The sequence below is a fragment of the Dicentrarchus labrax genome, unplaced genomic scaffold, assembly GCF_905237075.1.
Source record: "Dicentrarchus labrax unplaced genomic scaffold, dlabrax2021, whole genome shotgun sequence".
In the NCBI taxonomy this organism is placed as follows: Eukaryota; Metazoa; Chordata; class Actinopteri; family Moronidae; genus Dicentrarchus; species Dicentrarchus labrax.
Window position 1 is genome coordinate 10,964,020 of NW_026136717.1, and position 24,411 is coordinate 10,988,430.

The following is a 24,411-nucleotide window of genomic DNA, read 5'->3' on the forward strand; positions in this document are numbered from 1 at the left end:
CCAAAAAACCCAGGTCATATAGGTATCAGTCAGTCTCTATAATAAACAAAACTTACACTGCAGACAAGGAAACTATAGTGAAGACAGTAAAAGTCAAGCACCAAAGCCTTGTTTTACAAAGCAGAATTATTGAACAGTGAGACTCTGTTTAGGCTCAGTGGCTACCTACTGGGACAGAAGATTGACAAGGAGCTACCACCCACAGCTCTTCTACTAAGGCAAAGAGGAGTCTAAAGGAGTTAGCAATTAGCAGAGACTATTGCTAATGTACTTGCTGTGGATAGTGCTGGAGAGTAGAGGCACGATCACTAGCTCCAGTAACAAACTGATCAAAGCCCTGGATGGTGAAACGGACAGAGAGAAAGGCAGCCGGGCTTTTTTCCTTGACATTTGAACCATTACACTGACTGTTATTAAAGAGCAGAGGATGCCCAGACAACCACAACGAGAAAGAGAGACAGAGATAGAGTGAATGAGTGAGTGAGAATTTGCAGGGGGGAAAAAAATGGCTGCAGCGTAAGTAGACGTGGGCCAGGAAGTGCGGGGGGTGGGGGATCAAAAGATGTATGAGCGGGAAAAAAAGATGAAAGAAACGAAAATGATGAACATCAGAGAAAGGGAGATAGTGGGAGAGAGGTAAGTGATTGGCTGCCGACTTCTTTTGCTCATGCGCTTGTTTGCCGATTGCATTAAATGCTTCTCATCTCTGAGACTTTAATTTAGGCATTTATACTTTCATGTCTACTGTATGTTCTGACAGGAATGCCCCTTCCCCCATCCACCACATAAAAGGACAGGAGAAAAAGAAACAGAAGCATCTGTTTTGACTGCAGAGTAAGCAGTACAGCTTACAGTAGAATTAAATGTGTCTCACCATGACTAAGCCTATGGAAAATCCATTGCTCCTCCAAGAAATTTGACACTGTTCCTACTGGTATGTTTTCCTTTTTATGTGTATCCTATTCAAACTGTGTACTTTTTAGTCTGGCATTCTAGTGACAAAGCCTGTCAGTCGATTGGCCCAGAACGACTGGAATCGATTGCCATGAAATTTGGTACTGACAATTATTCTTCCCCAGGAATGATTCTTACTTATTTTGGTGATGATGTTCATGGTCCCCAGAGGAATAATCCTATTGAGTGATTTGAAAAAAATGTCTTAACAGGCTGAATTGCTTTGAAATGTGGTACAGATGTGTACCCCTCAGGATAAAATTGTAATAACTTTGGTGATCCCCTAACTTTTTATCTAACACCCTCATCAGATCAAGCTGGAAAATTAACAACAGTCCTGTCAACCCCAGCTTTGAGTGCTTTAACAAATGTGAACAAAACGGTGAACATGGTACAATATATGTGGCAAAACATTAGTTATCATTGAAATTATAAGCATGCTGCCATGCTATTATTACTATTTAGCCAAAAGTAACACTGTGCATAAGCACATGCTCAAAGAAGTGCTAGCATGGCTCTAGACTCTTGTTCATCTCTTCAGGATACAAGAAGAGCTATGAATTGGTTAAAGGTTTCTTCACAGCTGGCCTTGGCTCCATCAAGGAGACTTGACACTCCCAGTCAGCTCCACCATTATACGATGTAGTTAGCAGGACACCCACGCCTGAAGGACCAATGGACCTGCTGCATGATACAGTATCGGAAACGGAATTTTAAACCAATCAGTGCTTTGGTCCAAAATGTTAAGAACCAGAACCATTAAAAGTACAGTCTCATGCTAAATAAAGCAATGTGATGTGTGCCAAATAGGCTCCGTTACTAAATAAATGAATAATAAAATAAATAAGTCAGAATTCCCTCTCGACACTGGCTTTATTGTTCCTTATACAAGCCACTAGATTCATTAAGTTTGTAAAGCAGGTGTTTCAGCAACAACAAACATCCTCATCTGAGCCTTGAAACAGATGGCACCTGATAGACAGAGGTATAGTGAGCACAGGAAGGGGGGAAGGAAAAGGGGTAACACAGTGAAAAACCAATCAAATGAGTCCCATAAGGGAGTACCCCTGTATGTCTGTACCTCTCTTCCCCCTCTCTATCACCCACTCTCTTACCCTCAAGGCAAAGCCATCCATCCCTGCCCACTTTTGCTGACACGCCAGCACTGCACAAAAAATAAAAAAATAAAAAAAAGCTAGGCTATTTGTGTGCGGGGGCACTGCGATCTGACCTTGGATGCTCGCCTCCATGTGGCAGCTTGTGAGAAAACAAAAGCAGGCAAGGCATGGCACAGGAAATGTGTCGCCGTGTAAGAAAAAACAAAAGTTAGGAGAGATTAGAAATGCCGAGCCCAACATGCGGATGGAGGTGCAGGTTGATTAGCTGTCTGTCTCCAAGACAGACACTTCACATTCTGCCGTCTGCGTTGCATAAATAGGACACAGCAGAAAGGTCAAACAGGCACATTTATACAAACTGTCCCCAGCTATCCTTAGCAAATGAGCACAGTTTGACACGAAGGAGGAAATGTCCGCTGAGATGGAATGGCGGTGACAAAGGCTTTGAGGAAAAGAGACTGGCAGCGATGGAAATATAAGACAAAGACAGAGGAAAGGGGAAGACAGAAGGATAAAAAGAAATAAAAGTGCCTAAAAGAGAGTGGGAGGCAATCAGAGTGTGCTGCTGGTGAGGCTGATCATATGAATCACCAACCGAACAGGCCGCGGATATGACAGATGATGACGCGCAGCAAGGCGGACACTGGGCGGAGGATGCAAAGGATAAGAGAGAAAGAGATGAGAAGATAAAACTTGATGGGTCACTGATTCAACCTCTGACAATAATTAGAAGCCTATGATGAGCAGCAGATCAAAAATGACAACAGTGGTCTTCCCTTTCGGGTCCTGAACTCCACACTGCGTCTCTGTCCGTCCCCCACGTTCAATCTGTCACCGTCTGACAATGCAGCTCTGACACTAGCCATAATAAGTACCACTATACCACTGTGTCTTGTATCTTTGGCAGGTGTTCTGGGGCCGGAAGATACACCATTACAGAATAAATATCTTAGATGCAACCACTTAGCCCCTCAGGCAGTATTTTATGCTTCACCGGATCAGACTGCAGGCTCAGTTCACTCAGAACTCAGAGAAACTAACTCTAAACCGAGTACTCTCCATTTTAAGCTAATGATATTAGATAAATGGTAACAGGCAAACATGTTTTCTAGTGTACAGCAGAACTGCTTTACATTTTTTACATTGCATAGCACCTCAGAAAATATTAGGCTCTCCTAGTACGGTAGGTAAGGGGTACGGTCTACACCTGCTCTATTTGTGTGTCATAAGTTTTGTTATGAATTGCCGCTATACAAATAAAACTGAACTGAATTGAATAGTACCACCATTATGACTGATGTTAATATACAACAGCGGAGGCCGACCCTATTCTGCTACGGACAGTTCACGCAGGAGGCAGGTTTATTCCTAATAAGAAGATAATTTATTGTTGATTGTTGTTAAATCGAACCAGTTCAAGAACCAGAGCTAATTTGGTGAAAACGGGTTACTCCTGGTCCACATTTCTCTTCCAGATAGTTCCTGTTTAGAGCCACAGTTGGAGTGTTTTTGATTTATGTTTCCATTAATTTTAATCTTGCCATCACATTTTAGCCCGAAACTAACTTAATTTTAAAAAGATATTTCAGGGATTCCTCCGCGTATCACTAGAGGCAGCTTGCGTACCAACCGTACCATGGTTTAAAGAAGCCGTGCAGTAGAATAGAAGATAAGTAGAATACAAAAAAAGTGGGGGAAACAGATTTTTTGCTTTAATTTTGAAGGTTTGTTTAAAATCTTTATGACTCCTCGTGTTTTTTTATTTTGTCCCAAACTTTTCTCTACTGATAGCATTCACAGATCTCATATAAATTAATTTGGTGAGTACAATGTCATTAAAAATGAGACCCAAGTTGTTATAAATTAATTATTATGTAACCGTCTATTGTTAATTACAGATCTGACACAGGCACCCAACTGGGAGTCACAAGGGCTATATAGGAAGAAGAGGGATAAGCATATTTATTCCTCAGTCCACTGAGATCCAGTCAAGAGAAGGAAAAGGAGAGAGACAGCAATTAAGCCGTTCTCCCACTAGACTGCTATGTGACGGCGTGGGTGGAGTTCACTCAGGGTGACACTGCAAACTGCAGCAACGTCAACACTAGCTAATTGGTTTACAGGTAACACTGTGTACACTCGGCTGGCATGCCATAGGTCAAAGGTGACTCAGCAGTATGAATAGACGTGGTTAATTGTTTAGTTGCAAACTTTAAGGTAAACCAACAATGTCCATCTTGATAACATAGAGCAACCTTAGGTCAGACATTTAGAAGTAGAACATGTTTAAATAATAGTTTCAATGTTGCATACCAGGTTTTAGTCTTGGTAGCGTTATTTATTTATTCATCTTTATGCTTGTTGATTATATTTAAAGATTTATGTTATTAATTGTTTAATAACATGGCATTTGTTTTATTTTTAAAAAGATGGAGCTAAAATATACCATAGAAACACAGTGCTACAATCTCCAAAATAAATAGGTTTCTATTTCTGTTGAGAGATAAAAAATAATTGCTTTTGCACCTTTTTCCTGCAATGCACACGGTGTTTTACAATTAATAGCTAATAACAGTCACATTTACACAGAAAGAAAGTAAAATGCACCAGTGGCAGCAATATGAACACATAACACCTGCCTGAAAACAAATTAAATTATTCTTTATTATTTTGGGGAGAAAATGTTGTCTGGTTCTATGCTATTTATTCTCTTGCCTCTGTTATTGGCACTCAAACTGGTAAAAAAAAAAAGTAACACAGTGTTGTGTATGAACAGAAGAGAGGGGCAGTCACTACTACTGAATGACATTGCTAACTGTTAGTTGTCCAGTAATAATGTTGTACGATATTGAAACCAATCAAACCTCACACACACACGCATGCACAAAAGTAGGAACAAATAGCCTAGCCTGGAGTCTCCATTGGTTGCTACGCAGTCTCCTGTTGATGACGAAAGTCACTGCACTCGACTAAGAAACCGTCCTGCGTGGGCGCCCGGTTTGCTCAGTCGGTAGAGCTGGCGACCCATGTACGGAGTTGCTGCAGCGGCCCGGGTTCGAATCCGACCTGCAGCCCTTTGCTGCGTGTCATCCCCTGTCTCTCTGTCAACCTTTCCTGTCTGTCTTCGGCTGTCACTATCTAATAAAGGCATGAAAAGGCCAAAAAATAACTTAAAAAAAGAAAGAAAGGAACCATCCTGCGTATATCCACTGGTAAAACCATAGCCTGTTTTTTTTGCACTGCAGCTTTTTTAAGGAGCTAGCTGTTTCTCCCTGTTTCTCCCTGTTTCCTGTGTGAAAAGCTAATCTAATCAGGTTCTAGCTGTAGCTCCATATTTTATACAGATCATACATCATCTATACATCAGATATGAAAGTGGTATCTTCTAATCAAACTCAGCAAAGAAACAACTTCCCAAAACGTTGAAGTATTCCTTTAAGAGGATTTGGCAGTCATTATTCAGTGTGAATATAGCATAGCCTTACAGTAACTAGAGGCTTTTCTGACTATCAAGTTCACTTGTTCGAAATTGTAAAGAAGAAGTTGTGAAACTCATTTTAGGAATCACATTCACATATTAAATCTTCAGACAGAGTCACACATTTTGTTAGATGGAAACACCTGATAGGTGTTTTTTCCCACAACCTGAATCAATAGTGAATCATCTGACCTGCTTGTAAAGGCTGCAGGGTTGTCTAGCGCCTGTCTGTCCTTTAATCAGCAGATCCAGCTTTAAGCCCCTGTGTCAACAAGTCTACACCTTGCTGAGACGTCTCTGGAGCAGGTTACAGCTGCAACTGCACCCTTGTTACTGGTCACAGCTGGCAACAATACCAATTCTATATGTGACTGCAATGCGCATCAGCTCAACTATAAGGTTGATGCTAACTGACCAAACAGAAACCAAACAGCTATTCTGAATGTATACCCCTGACTGTAAAAACCCTGCATTGCACATTGTGTACCTCTTTTAAAACGGCCACCTGGAAAAGGGGCATTCCCTGGACTAAACTCGGATAAGTGCTGATGAGTTGAGTTTTTCTAACTTACAGAAATGCAGAGCTAGTAATGCTACAACATATTTTATTGTGCTTGTTTGTGGCTGCTGCTTTTCTGATACTGCTGCTGTTTCACGAGTTTCATGTAAGGCTGCAAGGATCTTATTTTATTTTATAGAGAATCAATATGATATCAGAAAATTAGAAGAGCATTTATGTGTGTACTTACAATATATGCGCTTTTTGAAATACGGATGACTCAGTATTAATATCTTTTAAATGCCTTCGATCAAACTTGGTTAAAGAGGCTCCTATCCAAAAACACTACTCACTTAGAGTTTTTTTTTTAAAGCAGCAAGAATACAGTCCTTTGTACAAATAACACTAGCACAAAGGCATGTAGTGTCTTGAATACAGACCCAGAAACACCTGCAGTAGACTGCTATTTAACTGCATGGCTATGGACATACTGTACAATGTATGATTAATAAACATATCTAGCTATATTTTTGTTGTATTACAGCCAGAAAATGTAAATAATGTTTCAATGTAACTTCTATTACACCATTATACTTACAATCACTGTACTGTCATAACTGCAGGTGCTGTGCTTTTATTAAGTAATAAGGGGAGGCCTATTCTTATTTTAGGAACAATTGCCTTGTGGTACTACAGTGGACCAATTTTCTTCCAGGAGTGCATCTAACATAAGAGCACCTACTGTAGAACATGAAGGTGGGAGTGAGACACTTTGATTTATGTCTTGGTGGTGAAAAAGTTCTGCAGTGTTTGGATCTCTCTCCTACAGTAAAAGCATAAAAGTGCAGCCATGATGAGAGCTTTGCTTTCAGAAATCAAATGGTCAGCTCATTAGGCCTCAAGTGCAATTATGGAATCAAATTCCAATAGTGGAACTAATATTAGGAAGACTATTTAAAATTCCATTTCATAGGACAAAAAGAGCATCATGATCATTGTGAGACTGGGTCATTGCAATTCCTTTCACTCGATAATCAAGTAGAGAGTTTGCTGGCAGCACAAAGACCCAATGCCAGTTCATCCATCCAGAGCCAGTTTAAAAGAAGACATACTCAAAGTAGGCCATTTTTCAGTTTACCTTCATTTTCCACATGGCGAATCACAAATGCAAGTCTGAATAAAAATGCCGTACAGGGTTTTTACTATGAGTCTGATTGAAGTTCACTTTCCTGACAGCTTATCATATTTTGGCCCTGAAATTCTTTATGCAGTGCTGAGAGTCAATGCATAAGATAAGAAAGATTTTTTTTTTTTTTTACATTAAGCTTCGTCTCTGTGAAACAACATGATGAGGGAAGGTGAATGCGCAGCAGAGACCACTTTCCCACATAAATTACACGGGGAAAAAAAATTATAATAATACACAGCCTCCCTCACAAGAGGCCTCAATTTATATGCGAAAAATGGGAAACAAAACAAGCCAAACTTGAAGCCAATTTAGTTTTTAGAGCCATCACTAAGGGCAATGAGGCAAATAGCTTCTGGCAGATCATTTAAAGCTGCATTCTCCTTGCCATCTCTCAAGATGTTGCATTATTATTGCTGCTATTTTCTTTCTCAAAATAGGTGAAGGTTGAGGCATGTGGAAAATATGATAGGCAGTAAGGGGCAACAGCTGGTCTTTATCGGTCTTTCAAATGTCTGTAAAACAGCATTGAATTGGATTAAAGGAAGTAAAATCTTTTATATTATTACAATTTGATGCAGCTATACAGTAAAATTAGATTGTATTATGTTGATATTTTTAAGTGATATTTATTCATGGAGGAGTCATTTTCTTTACATTTTCAAACAAAGTAAAGCCATAATTACTGTTTTGTGCTTTCTTTTCGGTTTAAATACTGCAGTTTTCCAATTAATCCAACATAAAGCGAGTTTCTGAATAGCAGCAACATTAATGTAAATATACTGTTAGCTTTAATGGAAATGTAAGAAAAAACAATAACTGCAGGCTTTAATGTCTGACATGCCTAAAGGGACTTTTCCCATGCAGTGATTATCAATAATATATATATATATATAACAGAATGTAAAGGATCCTACGTAGGTGTGGAGTGAGTTGGCTCAAAATAATACATTACACTTTTCCTCCTCAAAGGTGTAAGAAAATGGCTCTTAACACTAAAATGTGTTAGGAAATCTACTTCAACATAACTTAAGGTGATAATTAGAGTTCCCACATTAAAAAAAGTGAAAAAGAAGAAGTGAGCCAACAATCAGAGGCTCTGAAACTTAGAGAGTGACTGAAACATCTGCTCTCACGGCACTCCAGCTCACTTTAAAAGTTTCCCTTTTTTGCACTGGCTGTGTTTAAGACGTGCTAAAAACAGCAGAGCGCAAAAAACCTCACTTACAGTATGTAAAAAAAAAAAGTAGGTGCAGATTTTCTAAATGAGAAATACGCCATAATCACTCCTCCTGTTGCCAATTCTGATATGGATAGTCACTAAGTGTCCATGTACGTTTGGTCTTTGGCTATTTTTCGTGGGTTATGCTTACCCCTTAGTTCTTATTAAAATAAGTGTCATTTTAGACAATATCGTGATGATAACAACAATCACATCTGGCTGTAATGTTTAAATATCCTCATAGTTTGAATATGATATCATGACTCAAGATCCCTTAACTATTTTTTTCCGGAGTTTTCGACCACATATTGAAGTCTTCTTCAGCAGATGGAGCCAGTTGTCATGGAGATGATGATTTGATACACTGAGGTTACATGATGACATCTTCTCAATTCACTGATAAAGGGCACGAGATGTGGTTGAAAGGTCCAGAACAAGCCAGTACATTGACGTTATTGTTTTGTCAAACTACATGTGGAGATGATGCCAACATTATTTATGCTTACACAGATGAAATTACAAAATATAGTTTGAGAAGATTCGTAAACAGTATTCAGTGTAGATTTGTCACATTGGGCTGATAGCCAATCTCTGTAATAAGATCCGTTCTGATGCCAATATAAAATCAGACTGTGGGAGATCAAGGGTCTCCACAGTTTTGAAAAATATATATCATCCCTTCAGGTCTAAAGGTGATGAGATAACACCATTATGACTACTATTTGTATGCCGAAATATGACTTTGCTTTCCATAACTTAATCTTATCTTCTGACATTTGAAAGAGAGTAATTTCCAAATGGAGCATTTACATCCTATTACAGTCTTATTTTCTGTCTCTGCGGGTTGAACATTTGAACAACACAGCAGAAATGGTTTTCTCGGGGTGAGAAGTTAAGATGTGCTTCCTCTGGCTGTTAAATATCATTCTCAATTATAGGTGGTTTGGTGTAGTAAATTGATGGGAGTGATCCATTTCAACAATTTGCTCCAATTTACACAATACAATCGTCTTTCCTCAAAATACATATTAAATGGGTCAAATGCACAAAAAGCCTCAGCCCCATTTCTATGCAAAAAATGTTCAGGGTAACAGGTTAGTAGATCAGAACCACCACAGCGATGGTAATGCACCCACAATCTCTACGCTCTGCGCATAAATGTCTTAACAGGGTAGCAGAAGAAGGTGGCTCTCTTTACAGCTGATAAATATGTTTGTACAATCATTCTATCTTCTCACTGTATTTACAATGTATTAACAAGACCAGAGCAGTCTGCTTTAGCTTGGTCTAAACATGTGGTAGAACATCACTTAGCAGAAACTGAAACCTTTGACTCAAGACTTTGTTCCAGACATTTCAGAAGTATTTGATACTATTACATGCTATTGTGGAGGCAGCAATTTTTGAAACTACTCATTATAATACATCTTTCAAAAGAAAAACATGTGCATGTGTAGAAAAGTATTTCAACTTTGAATGATGTTCTTACAGTTACTAAATAAGATCATATTAGATTGGATCAGATAAAATAAACCCTGTTGATCTCACCAGGAAGTCTAGGCTGTCATAGCAGGAGCAGTAAATGAGACACAGCATGAAAATAAATATAATATAAACAGTGTTTAACACATGGTTTGTAATTTTTATAAACCAAGACACTTTGCTGTCTCTCCTTTGGGTTTTATTGATTTTTACTTTATGCCTAATTCTCTCCTGAGTCTCTGTGTTAAACCTATGGATAGTTTCATTGTCCGTTTTACCTTCAGGTTCAAACCAAACATTCAGCATAGTAAGGAAAATGACTAAAATAAAATCTTTCCACCAGTTCCCAGCTCTGTATTAAATCCATGTGACTGACGTCAATGTATCTGCCAGCAGCGGTTTTACAGTGACCTTAACTTACTTTAAATTGTTTTATTCAAAAATATTCAACAGCACTGCTCGACCTCGTATACAAAGCTGAAGGGAATGGTGGTAGCAAGTCAATCCTTAGAAAGCTCATGCCTGCACAAATATATATTTGCATATTTAGATCAGCTTTCACTCAACAATCCCATTCTTTAGCCTCAGAGTTAATTCAAAACAGTTCATCCAGAATAAGATAACAGACACAGAAAGCTGAAGGATTCATGATATTTGTATGTAAATGCTAAAATCATGGCGATATTGTCAAACTTCAGACTAAAACATGGGATCAGATAATACTCCCAGGTTATTAATGCTATGAGTATAACACTAGTAGACTACAGTTCTCCAAATTAAAGGGCATATTTTGATAAATTGAAATACACTGGATATTTTACCAGTGCCGGCGTGAAACACTGTGCTGTGTTCAGACACAAATACAAATCCTAAATATGAAAATCTTTTGTCTAAGCTGACCCAGGCACACATAACACAGGCAGGCTCCACTGTTGGTTCGTGGCTTCTGCGATGCAGAGTAAATTAAGCATAATTGCAGCTCATGTTTTGGTGGCTAGGTTTGGTGTTTTGAAGGGTTATGTGCTCTCTGACTAAAGTGTGATGTCTCTGTAACAGCAAGCTACTGAAAATTTAACTGGTGGAGTACTAACAATAATGACAACAATAAAGATGATTAACCTGGCTCTAAATCACCTCACTTGGAATTAGAAACAGGAAGTCCTAGTGAGCAGTGACAAGCTGGGATAAACAAAAAAAATCTAAAATCTGAAAAGTGGACCCAGACTGTTTCAACACAACCAACCCACAGATACTCTGCTTGCTGCCCACTTCGCTGGCCATAAAGTTGGCAGCATAACAAAGACCGATGGGATGTGATGATTTTATGACCCCACCAGACACACATGCACTCACTGCCAGCCCACAGGTCTACTGGACCAACAGAAAAACTCATGCTACTTCAGATGGCCACCCCTGCTGTGGAATGGGCAGAATCTCCACGTGCTTTCAGTTGCTTACAGGAAGGGACCAGCATCTTGAAAGCCAAAGGCTTTGCTGAATCACAATTCGGTGAGAGTGGCAATGATTCAACAGGAAGATAAAATGACTGTGCTCTTCAAGATGGCATCTAGGAAACACCTATTAGAAGGTACCAGTTTAATAAATGAAATAGTTAAAATGGGTACAGAACAGATGCAATCGACAGTGCAGAAGCACAGAGCCATAGTAGTTTTAAGGACTGTTACAGAGTTTAAAACGGTTGCTCCTTTCTTCGACATATAAAACCATTATTCATGATTATGTAAAATGTCCTTTAAAATGCCCTTTTTCAGGGGTAAGTTTTATTAATGAATGTTAAAATCTGCGGTCATTTAAGTTCACTGCAAATGAGAACAGAGTTAATGATTAAAAAAAATGACTAAACTAGATTTCTTTTAAAGGATAAGTCTGCTAATATTATACATTTTTCTCATGGCCAATGAATCTCATTAAAAAGACCAAAACCAACAATTAACTGATTTTACTAACAAGAATTATCTGTGTAGTCAAAGCCTGATACAGCTCTGTCCTCCGTGCCAAAGATCTTCATTGTTGTCATGTCTATTTAAAGTCTTGCTGCCATAAACTAGCGTGCCAAATCTGTGGCTAAAAGCAGTCTCCAACAAATGCACTATTTACACCTGTTTTAGGAAAATATTTAATCCTTTTCTTTAAATCAAAGTATGCAAACATAATACGTTATATAAGACTTATGTCTTAAATAAGAACCAATGGGCTCAGAGCTCAGAGCCACAAACTGGGTTAAGCAGTCGGAAAGTATGGAGAGAGGAACTAACACGTTTCTTTATTTTCTTGGAATATGTTGACACAGAATATTTTCATCCTTATCTTTTAACAATGTCATATCCTCCTTGACACTGCAGGATGCATATCTTAAAGCTGGCGAATACAATCCCTATGCCCTCTCTGTTATTGACAAATGACCAAACGTGACCTTTTGAAGTTAATTAATTGCATGAGCAGCTCATTAAGAGTAATGCTAAATTTCATGCTTTAATTTAACAACAGTGTCTGTGCCACATCTATCATAATTTGAGAGCTACTGCCTGTGACAAAGTGCTCATGCTCGAAGGCATGGATCTGCATAAACAGCTACTGCAGCACAACCACTTATTTTAACAACGTTCCAATTATGGTTAACCAGGCCCTCTGCCTTTCTGTCCCCTCGATAAACCCGGGCAAACAAGGTTCCATTTCATTTGTGCACATGCCTGCATTTGTCTGTTGTTAGCCGGTCTGTTTTCTGGCATTACATCAATTTCTAATAGCAAAACGCCTTCATGTTGAAGCACTAACACTGCAAGCTAAGTTCTTTTTTTAAGGGACGAGTGTGTGGGATTTAGTGGTGCAGCTAACTGAACACCGCTCATGTCTATATTTGACGACCTGGGAACGAGAACAGGCTTTGAAGCGTGCAAGAGAAACTACAGTGGCCGCAAAACTTGCAAAAAACATAAAAGGCCCTATCTGCAGCCACTGTTTGGTTTGTCCGTTCTGGGCTTCTGTAGAAACATGATGGTTCAAAATGGCAAACTCCATGGAAGGCGATTGTTTTTATCTGTAAAACAACTCTTTCTAAGGTAAAAAAACAAAACAATTCCTATATTTAGGTTATTATACACTAATGAAAACATACCTATGAATATAATATTCCATTTCTGCCAATGGATCCTACTAAATGTTACACAGTGGGCCTTTAAATATGAAAACGGACATTATGACCAGCAAGAATTCTACTCATTAATTTCCATAGTGAAATTGTATTTTTATTTTTTTTTACAGCATTTAAATACCAACTGAGCTAAGCACAAGTCCATCTACATTTTTCAAATCAGACAAAGTTTAAAACTAAAGTTTTTCTGTTTGTCGCTAGTAAGACTAGCTTAGGAATTTTATAATGTATTCCTATGGGATGAAATGAGTAATCCCAAACAACTGGTATGTTACAGAAAGGGCTATATCTTGGAGGTATATCACATTCTTGATACCATTAGATTCAAACAACTCCAATTTCAATAATATTTTCTTTGATTTTTAATATTTAACATTTCAATGACTAATTAAGGCATGATCAAAACATTTTAATTGGTCATGTCATGTGTAGTCACATGTCTTGACAGTTTCCACAGCAGATTTTATGTTTCTACCTCTAACAGAAAATATTCTGTGGGGCTATTCTTTAGCATACTAAATTTAGTCATTATTCATTAATGGGTTAATACTTTATACTTGCCATTCACATGCAGACAGCAAATAACGTCTAAGGATCCCAAAGGTCATGTAAAATTTTCAACTACAGTATTCATGGCACAGCCCTTAAGAAATCTACTACATATATATGGCTCCTCATTTCCATGCTACTCTCACGACAGTCAGCAGACACATCTAGGACTCCGACACCACCCGCCTTGCAATAGTTTAGTATATCCAATTTGAAACAGCTCCCTCTAGGCTATCCTGATGGAGTCTCTTTCTTCCCTAGAATAACCCAGTGCACTGCTAAGGCCATGTGATGTTCTACAGACAGTTGGAAGTGTCACTTGTGCTGCATTATCCTTCTCTCTTCTCTGTCAAAGCTGAACCACAGTGGCGGGCATGACTCACTGAAGTGCTGTACTTTCTAATGACACGAGAGCGGAGGCTGAGTCAATCTGACCTGACAGTCTTGCATAAATCACGGCCCTTCGATTTAAGTTGCTTTGAGGAGTGTCAACAAATCCACAGGAGGAATATTAGACTCTGCTGTAGGTAGGGGCTCCGCCTCTGAGAACTCATTATGGGGTGTCTTCCTTCATGCTGTGCCAGGCTGTGTTGACTGAATTGCCAAGCTTATTTCTGATTCACTGGCAGAAGCCTGCGTTTTAAATTCCCGACTTGTGATAAGGGCCCACCAGCACCCTAAAGACCATTTCAGGGGAAATACATGGATTTTTAATAGGTGAATTTTTGGAGGTGAGCTTTAATAGCTCGAATGTGATGCAATGTTAAAAAAAAGAGGTAACTCTGGGCTGGAGAGAGGTGCATGGAAAATAGGAATAAATGCTATTAAATGATAATGCAACGAGAACAAGCTCCCTCACTAAGCTTTTATTCATGTTGTTTATGGTCTTTAGAGAAAATGATGAGAAAGCAATGTGGAGTACGCTACTACCCAGTATTTAGCTTCTAATCTTGCCGTTAATCATTCCACTTGAAAGTGTTCGACAACAAAAGGCTGTTCCCCCCCACCCCTCCCTTTGAAATCAAAGTAATTATATTTTTTTTCCCTGGACAAACAAGAGAAGGCTTCAAGCCCCAGTTTGCAGAAGTGATTCACACCATCATGAGGCAAGGCAGAAGAAATAACGCAACAAAGAGGTGCAGAGAAAAGGATCCTCCTTCGCAAAGACAAAAGGAGAAATCTCAGCTGACACCCTCAGATAGAAATGAAACACATTTTCAACGTTAACAAGTTTGGCCTGCAGAATATAAGAGTAAACAGGCCCAAATATATTTTCTGTGAATCTCCTAAAAAGCAATCATCTCTTTCTATTTTCTTGTTCCATTAGGGTTGTCTAATACACCGAGCTGCTCCACACGTGTCACTGTCATCAAATTATCCTCAACTGGCAGCATCTGGAGCCTTTTTTCTGCCACACCCCTTACACCAGCACTGGTTGAATTCCATTCATTGAAATTAGCTATTAGTTATATTACAGACAGACAGCGTTTCAGCTCAGCAAACTTTTATGGCTCCAGGCTCTTTTCTCCAATATTGGCTTCCACTCAAGAAAAAAAAAAGAGGGAGCAATTTAATCAAACGTGAGCGATCTAAACACCAGGGAGAGCGGATGTTAGATGGTTTCAACCGATGATCAAGAAGCTGGAAAGAGAAGTGTGTGATTCTGTTCCATTATTGGAGAGGAACTGTAGCTCTGCTAGTTCACTACTCGGGGGCATGGGAGGGAGTGCTATAGAAAGCCGTTGGTTTATGTGTCTGTCAATGTCATGTCTTTTCAGGATCACGGTTCAAGGCGAACAGCAAGGATAAAGGGGGGCAGGGAGGGGAACTGGTACATTGCTGAGAGGGTGCTGGTAGGTCAAAGGACCTGCAACTGAGTTGACGCTAGTGGATATTGTGCTCTTGAGTGAGGTGAAGGATGAAAAATAACATGAGTGTTCCAATAGGACAGGGAAAGAGAGGTTTCAGAGTACAGTATGTGTTTCTGTGCAAAAGGCGGAGGTACAGCTAAATGTTTTGGTTTTGCTAAAGTTAACGTGCAAGACTACATCGCCTGTCAAACTTTCAATTCTCGCACAGCAGCTAGCTAATTAAGCTAACGTTAGCTCCAGCCGACTTTCTGTGTTAACAGTTGACTAAAATAAGGCTGTAAATATACACTTGATAGTTACATATATGCTAATTTGCTAAAAGACTGAGGGTAAAGCTGCATGGCCCTGGAAAAAAAATCAGCCACCCTCATGTGGAAAAATCCAAACATGACTGTTTGAGGGAGGGGTTTACTACTACATTCTTATCTGCTGATGTGGCATTCATCTATTATTGTGGCTTGCATGCTCTGGCATGAATCTGCACAGGTCTCCTCCGCTTGTGTCTCTATGACCTGTGAATTTGTTCAGTTAAAGGACCAGTGTGTAGGATTCAGAGACATTTTGCGGTGAAGTTGCAGCTTGCAACCAACTGAATACCACTGTAGAAGAAATTACAGTGACCACAAAACTCAAGAAAAATGTGAAAGGCCCTATCTAGAGCCAGTGTTTGGTTTGTCCATTCTGGGTTACTGTAGAAACATGTTGGTTGGGGGACTTCATAGAAAAGCATCCGCTCCCTCTACAGCTAAAAACGTCCCATTCTAAGGTAACAAAAACGCAACAATTCTTATTTTTAGGTGATTATACACTAATGAAAACATACCTATCAATACCATATTCCCTTTCTGCCAATAGATCCTCCTTAATGTTACACACTGGACCTATAAGTCTTTGCATATCCAGAAGTAAAGGAAAATTAATATTATAAGAGTGAGCTCTCCATTCCCATATTGTGACATTAAACAGTCTCGCAACCAATGTGCAATATTGTTATCTAATACTGTCTACAGTCTACAGACTGGGATGGATTTTTCTGGCTTATGTACAAGAACTGCAACTTTCCTTTTTCAGATTTTGCCTCCTAAATGGCAAACTAAGCAAACAAATCACACTGGTGTATAAGGGCATGGGAAAACCACTGATTCCAAGGATGTCTGAAAAATGTATTTGCAGTGCAGATCTCAGTGCAGATCTCAGATAATTTTCTTTCAAAACTGCAACCACCCACAGGCTTCTAAAGCTCCAGCTGGCAAGCAATCCTGAGGAGAACAGATTCTACCCCAGCAGGGGCCATAGGGATGCAGCGGGAGAGAGTAAAAGAAGCTCATTCTGTTGATTAAATTTAGTTGATTTAGCTGCTTGGCTTTCTCCAGGGTGACTTGGAGCTCACAAATTATCAACTTTAAATGGTGGATCTTTACTGAGATGGTTCACATTTGCTACAGATAGAGTTTGTTTTAGTACAGTTGCTGAAAATAAGATTCCACCCTCTGGTTAACACATTGCTTTTGTGATGGCTCTTTGAAACTGTTTTATTTTTCTGTCCAGTGGTTTTCACAACTGCAGTTCACAGGTATTGCACAGGTAATTGCTTTGCATAATCTCTATTATTGAGAGTTGACATAACTATTAAAAGCTTTAACAATTCATGACAACACCATTTTAGAAAGTTGAATGGCTTTTGTCAAAATCATTTAAATGCATATTTCTGTCAGTGTTTTTATAATGAAAGTGTTTTTTTGTATGCAACCAAACATTTTACTAGTTTCCATATTGATGCCAGACTCAAATAAGCATATGAATAAAAAAAAGTAATGAAAATTCTGTCACTACTTACTCATATACTTTCAGCTTGTAACACTGGCTGTTCAAAAACAGAAACTCCCAATCTGTTCCATAGTCTATAGCCAGCTTCTTCCGGAGGTCGCTGAGGAAACCAAAATAAATATATTAGGTCACAAAAACACTCTAAGCCACTTTATTTGTTGATTAAGGAATTTAGTTGATTACGGATATTACGGATGTTACACCATGCAAGATTTTCGACAATTAATAGTTACATCTGAAAGAATAGCATTCAAAAACAGACAGAAATTACACTAGTGGTATAGTTCCAAGCACAAGGAAAGGGATTCAAAATAAGCCTAAACTTAAATTCCATTATAGTTTTGTTACAAAAATCTGCAACTAAATCTCCTTTTAATATGTAAGAAACAAGTGGTCTGGATGCAGGCCATTTGTTTTAAGTCCCTGACAAGCTGTTTTAATAACTTCTAGATGACTCCTAACTGTGCTGACAATGTAGCTTTATTTTCCTTGCTGCTTTGAGTGACTGACTTCTTGGATTGTGCGTTGATGAGGTGGCCCTTTAAAGCCCATTTCTATGCACTGTCTCCAATTATCTGAGCTGGTGAGGGCTGCTTTTCTTCACTAATCGCAAATAAGGGAAGTGAGTCCTATCTCTAACGGTGCACAGGCCCTTATTTCCATATTCATATCCCAGAATTGCTAATGGGGTTAACAAATGTTTAGGGAGGGTGATTGTTTCGCTTGAGGTTGATAAGGTAGGGCGGCATGGGGGGATGATTCGGGGTCAGAGAAGCAATGCAGGTTGCGTAACTGTGTGTCCATGTGATTTTCTGCAGGGCAGGGGTCACAACATTCATGCAGAGAGTCAATTTTTGTGCAAATTGCCCTTTACGACACGCTAAAGGAATAAAAGGTATGGCCTAATAAGGATGAGGCTTTAATTTTATGCTAGGTATGAAGACACAAATGCACTAGCACATCTCTATCTGCAAACTGACAAAGGACATGACCTGAAGAGCACAAGTGGGGGGATGCTCCAGCACACATAAATGAGTGAGTCATTTGACCAGAAGCAATTGAAGCAAGTGGAAAATGAAGGAATAGAGCAACTGAAGTCATGCCAGCTCCTTTTACCTCCTTTCCCCTCATGCAGGCATTTGTTTTGGGGGGGGGAGATCTTGACCTTTTGGTAACTGCTAACTCTGTGGTTGGCTCTCCTACTGTAATGAACAGTTTGCAGGCCTAAGGGCCACAGTAGCTACTTATCGGCTATTTCTGGCTGGTTCAGAGCTCTGTGAAAACATCTGAGAGGGAGCAAAAGCATGCAACAGGAATTCTCATCCAAACCTGCTCAGATTTTTTTCTTTTTCTCAGCTGTTGTGGAGTGTGACTGTATGTTGTATGACTGTATGCTGTAATGTTAGGAAGAAATTAGAAGTTGAAACAAAGGCTACAGAATCAATTGAATGTCTTAATATCTTTAAAATTAGTATAATAAATTTTTAGGGGGTTCTGGATGGAAATGTAAGTACGTAGCTAATTTGTTATGACATTAAGTCATTTTTGTTCCTTTACTACAGAATAATTACAGTGTTTGCCACACTAATTAGTTCCATGTATGTCTTTAAAAAACAGCACAAAGAAGTTTAGATAATTCATACCCAGGCAGACACTCTTCAGCTCAAAGTCAGTTGGAACAGGCCTACCCACCAGAGCACAGTAGGCAACCAATAGCGTTTGTTTTTCTTCATTAAAATTAGCCTTAGGTATCACACAGTGCAAATTCATTACTGTGCAGCTTTCCTCACTACTTTAGCACAGAAGGATGGCGTCTATTTTAAGGCCTGGTTACATACCATGCCACCCCGCTTACAATACTGTAGCAACGTGAGAAGCAAATGCAGCGTCCACACGAAGTGCAAGTCTGATTGGAGGATTTAGCCAAAAAAATATGTGACAATGGAAGCAAACCCCTGCTTCTATTTCTTTGTTATTCCTCCCTTACCTTATTTCCATGTTGACTGTCTCATAGGCTTCTTCTGCCTTCTTCAGATTGGTAGCCTCCCACTCTGCAGCTAGACAAAACAAAAGGTCAGACGAATTAACAATGCGGAGTTGTTGCATCTCAACAGCTGCGTGTTGCCAAACAGTGGGCTCTTAATATAGGCTGTTATATCTAGGGACTGGGAGAGGAGCAAGGCTGCATATAAACAGAAAAATGTTATTTCCAGGTGTGGTAACTGCCGAAAAGGCCGCAAGCTTATTGGTCTCTTTGCACAGACAATTGTGTTAACCGAGACTGAGAAGAAAAAAAAAAAAAGTCGTAGTGTGAGAGCAGCAGAGGTGTCCACAGCCAGGATATGTTGTTGAAATGTCTCTCTTTGTCACACCAGCATGTATGACACCATGTCAGACAGAAGTGAGATCTTCAGTCTTTCCATGTGGTTGTGACAGGTATATAGAAACATAGCAACTGTTAGGAAAAGTCTAAATGTACCATTTTGTTTGCATAGTTTGCCATTGCATGTGATGAATTGCAATGTGAATTCTGAAAATAAGACACAATCCAGACTGTCCGGTTTGTGGGTTTGCCTCTTTACTGTTTTATATCACTGTAAATTGAAAATCTTTGGGTTTGGGGCTGTTGGTCTGACAAAATAAAGAATTTGCAGATGGCTCTGAGAAACCTTTCACTGTTTTCTGATTATACTGATTATACTGATTAACCGATTACTCGACAAGTCATAAAAAATATTCAGATAATGAACAAATTAAGAGATGATGGCAATATTTTTTTAGTAAAGAGGCCTTAGTGTAAATTCACAGTAACAAAGGCGACGCCTGGATTCTAAGTCTAAAGTGATATATCAAGTATAAAAATCTAAAATATCTCAAATATACAAGAAATATCCAAAATAGTTATAAGTTACATGAAAGGAACATCCAAATTGTGTACATGACGTGCCTTGGAGTCAGCGTACAGGCATTACTCTTTCCATTGATGCTGATTTACATTAGACTTGCTCCCACATGTGGTGTGCGTATCACAATGCTTCTTCAAATGAAAGCTGACATCCGATTAAGTTATCTGTTATGGATCACTTATCAAGAGAGACTGACACCGCAGTAGAACAGGACTAAACCAGAACAAAGGGGCTTAAAGAGAGATTATAGCAGACTCTAGTTTAATTGTCAACTGCTGGATCTGGTGGGAACTTATTGTGGACAGTCTAGTGGACAGGTTCATCTCTGTCGCCGAGGAAAGGCTCGCTGGGCGCCGTGGCAACAGAAAGCAATGCGGTAAGGACTGTGTGGGAAGCTGTCACAGCCCTGGCCTGAATACCAATTAGCATGTTCCTTGCATGTGGTCTCAGCTGGTTGCCCATAAAGATACCCCCAACACAATTCCCCCAACACCTACAGTACGTCTTGCCAAACCGAGTGCAGATGTGGTGTGTCCGAGAGGCAAGCTGTGATTTCCCATGCTGTAATGGCTATTTTTATAGCACCAAGAAGGGGAGATCTGTCCCTAACCCACCCCCGATCCCCTCAAACTCCTTCATACACAGAAGAATGTTCTCTCCAGCACTCTCTTGCAAACTCTCAGATTCCCTCTGTTGCCCTATTTCTCTGTCTCTCTTTCTCGCAAACACACACACACACACCAATCATAAGGCTCAGCAATGACAAAAGGAGACGCAGAATCCCAAGTGGGTGACATTTGACCCCTTGCAGCAGCCCAGTCGTATATGGAGAGAGTGGTGATGGTAAGGGGGTAGCTGAGGAGGGAGAAGAAAGACTGAGAGAGCAGCCAGGCGTACAGAAGTACCCAGAGCAGGGAACACAGGGCGTGCAAAGCCTCTCGAATGGTCTCTGCACCAGTCAGGCCGACATAACCTGAGGCCGATGTACAGTATACCAAAAAAGACCTCTAATGTCTAAGGTCTAATGACTGCAGGGATTGGATTATCTGTCATACGGTCAATGGATGTCATGGCATCACAATCACAGCGAGCGTAAATCAAACTGCTCGGGCCTGTTTTTTTTTTTATGGACTCATGCTACATCTTTTGTTAGTGTGCAAATTAAACCTTATCAACATAATGGCTCACTTCAACAATCAGTAACAATTATATTGTTACCAGTGTGTTATTACACTGTAAAAAATCTACTTTCTCAACACGCATGTGGAAAATGTAAGACAAAAGATTGCAAGTTGAAGCTAAACTGACCGGTGGATTTTTCCTTTTCAGGAAGTGTACTGTACTTTCACTTTTAGCACTAGACGCTATCAAGAGGGTTTCTAAATCACAGAGGCCGCGTGCAAAAATAGAAGAAGAGGAATGCACTGTATAGTATATGCCGTCCTCTGTCGGAAATCTCCTGTGCATACATACCTTGAGCCGGAGACCGGAGATGCTCTGTTTACATGCGAATGGATCAATAGGCAAGGCAATTTCTCTGCAGCTCTAAGAAAAGAAGCCCAGGAGTCTGTGCAATGCTGCTTAACAAAACAAGGGCAATGCAGCGGGGCCCACCCTTGAACCTCATGCTCACTCAAGCAACAGACACCTTTAGCTAGATTACATCGACTGCAAGGCACATGTAGGAGTTTGCTTTGTTGTCTGTAAAAGCCTGCTCTTTAAAATAAAGACAGCATGCTCAAGCTGGCAAGTTGGTTCCTATTCACTTTCCTTCATAACCTCTGCTATTCACCGCCATCCATCATCCACCTTTTTCCTTTTCATTTTGACTTCAACATTCTCCGCTCCTTCAATATTTCCAGCATGAGCTCCTCAGAGTTTTCCTGTCACCCTCACCTCCCTCTCTCTCTCCAGCTCCATTTTCCCTCCGTTTCCCTCCTCGAATGACGAACTTGTTCTGACTGCAGAGTGGGGAGTGGGGAGGGCTAAAATATAGGTTGTGGATTCCTGTAATGAAATGTTTATGGCAGGTTGTAACAATGAACAAGAGACCTTTCAGATACTGTCAACAGGGCTGGCGATAGCATTAATAGCCACCTGTTAGCATCTCACACGACCGCCCAGAGGTGCAAATTACTCCTTTTTTCTTAAAAGAAGCTACGTTATCACAAATTAATTCAGCGGCGGTAATAAGAGAGGTGTTACATGATAGAAAAAATAATGAATGTTTGCATTTTAATATTCAACAGAATGTGTGCAAATACCAAGGATAGAAATCAAACAAACATTTTATTCAAATAGAGTTACACTTCCGTATGTTTCTCTCTTTATCCAACCAAATCTCAAAAATGATTCTGAAACTGTAGCACAGGCTGCTGGGAGTTGAGGAGAGGTCAATCTCGCCCCCTGCATAATCGTTGTGTTGGAGTGTCTGATTGTATTAGGGTTGAGTGAATAACAGTAGCTGGCAGAAATAGCATCATGTTTTGAACTATCAGTGCAATTCATAGCCATGCGACTGACTCAGTTTGTATTCATTCTCCCACACTCTCCTGCAACTCTCTTTTTATCCACAGCGGTTTGAAGGACGAGCGCAGCACCACGAATAGGACACACTGAAATTAAGAATGGGTCCATTCACTGCACATCTGCCATTATATCAAATTATATAAGCCAATAATGAGAATGCTGAGCATCAGTGACCACATGATGTGATTTGATTATTAGAATGCAGTCAGATGTTTCAACTGTAATGATTTGAGAAGAATGTTTCATTATCTGGTGCACATATATGTGTATTGTGTTCCCCTTCCACTAGTTTTGACTGAAAAGGTCAATCACTCAGGCCATACTGGTTACATGTAACAGTAAAGATCACGCATTAGGAATACAATTGGAACAATTAGCCAATTAATAAATTGACAGGAAATTAACCAATGTGTTTATATATTTGGATCCCCATTAGCGCAACCATTAGCAACTACTCTTCCACACAAGTAAACATTACATCATAATGTGAAACTATTATGTAATTAAAAAGCCAAGGCAAAGGGAACAAAACAAAACTACAGCAAACCAAGAAAACTGCAAAATCACCCCAAAAACCCAATCATTCAACAAAAATAAATCTAGTAGTGACCATAATAACAACAATGACAACAAATACCCAGTGAATGGTTAAGTGATCTGAAGAAATGTCAAACATTTCCTGTTTTCAGGGTCACAAAAGTTTGATTTTGCTACATTTTTTTTTTTTTTCATACTATTGTAAATTTAATGTTTTTCTTAATGGTTCTCTTGGTACAGGTTCTATTTTCTACATCTTTAAAAGAAATAGATGAATCAAGACTTAAAATAAGCAACCCTAGTTTGACACTTTGGGACATATGCTTATTTTCATATATACCACCTTCATATTTGCATGTTAAATGTGAAGCTACAAACAGCAGCCAGTTAGCTTAGCTTAGCCTAAAGCCTGCAAAAGGGGAAAAAGCTAGGCTGGCTCTGCCTCAAAGTAACAAATCCGCCTACCAACACCTCTGAAGCTCACTAATTAACACACACTATATCTCATTTGTTTCATCTGCACTAAATTGCATCATGCTGGACATTTTCTGCAATCCACTGTACTCGGAAAATGACCTCCAACACGGAAAAGTGCAATGGAATGGTCATTACATCTAGTTCCATCTTTGCCAACATATTCTCACCTGACAACGCAGCAATATGGTGGCGCACACAGTGAACAGTTTGCATGAAGGACTTCCACTTGTAACAGAAGGTGATATTGCTACTTTTACTTAAGTAAAAGATTTGAACACTTTTCCACCACTAATCGTGTGTGTGCGTGTGTGTCTTCAAGAGTGTGAGAGAAGCAGATAAAAGCAGAGATACATTAAACACGTTATATGTGAGTGTGTGAGAGGGGTGGCCATTCAAACTAACCTCCCCATTAAAACAATTTCTACAACATTGTGTTATCGGCTGTGGTTCACACTTGTGAGCACGCTGTTGTATGTTATTTTAATGAGCAAAGATGAGCAAGACAGTTGTACGTTGTTTCTCTTTGCTAATGGCACTGTAGTAATTGATATAGGTCCTCAGTAGATGCTTTTGCAGTTCATAGACTTGCCATTCAAACATCAGT

General features: G+C 39.5%; 1 protein-coding gene across 1 annotated transcript in view; it reads right to left on the minus strand.

Moving 5' to 3' along the window:
* Positions 1-24,411, minus strand: part of LOC127379638 (glucosidase 2 subunit beta-like) — a 120,561-nt gene that overhangs the window by 21,269 nt on the left and 74,881 nt on the right. Inside the window, exons 11-12 of the mRNA XM_051429522.1 lie at positions 19,346-19,415; positions 17,369-17,458 (exon numbers count right to left, since the gene is read on the minus strand). Of these exons, the coding sequence (XP_051285482.1) occupies positions 17,369-17,458; positions 19,346-19,415 (160 nt within the window). The remainder of the gene's footprint in view (positions 1-17,368; positions 17,459-19,345; positions 19,416-24,411) is intronic.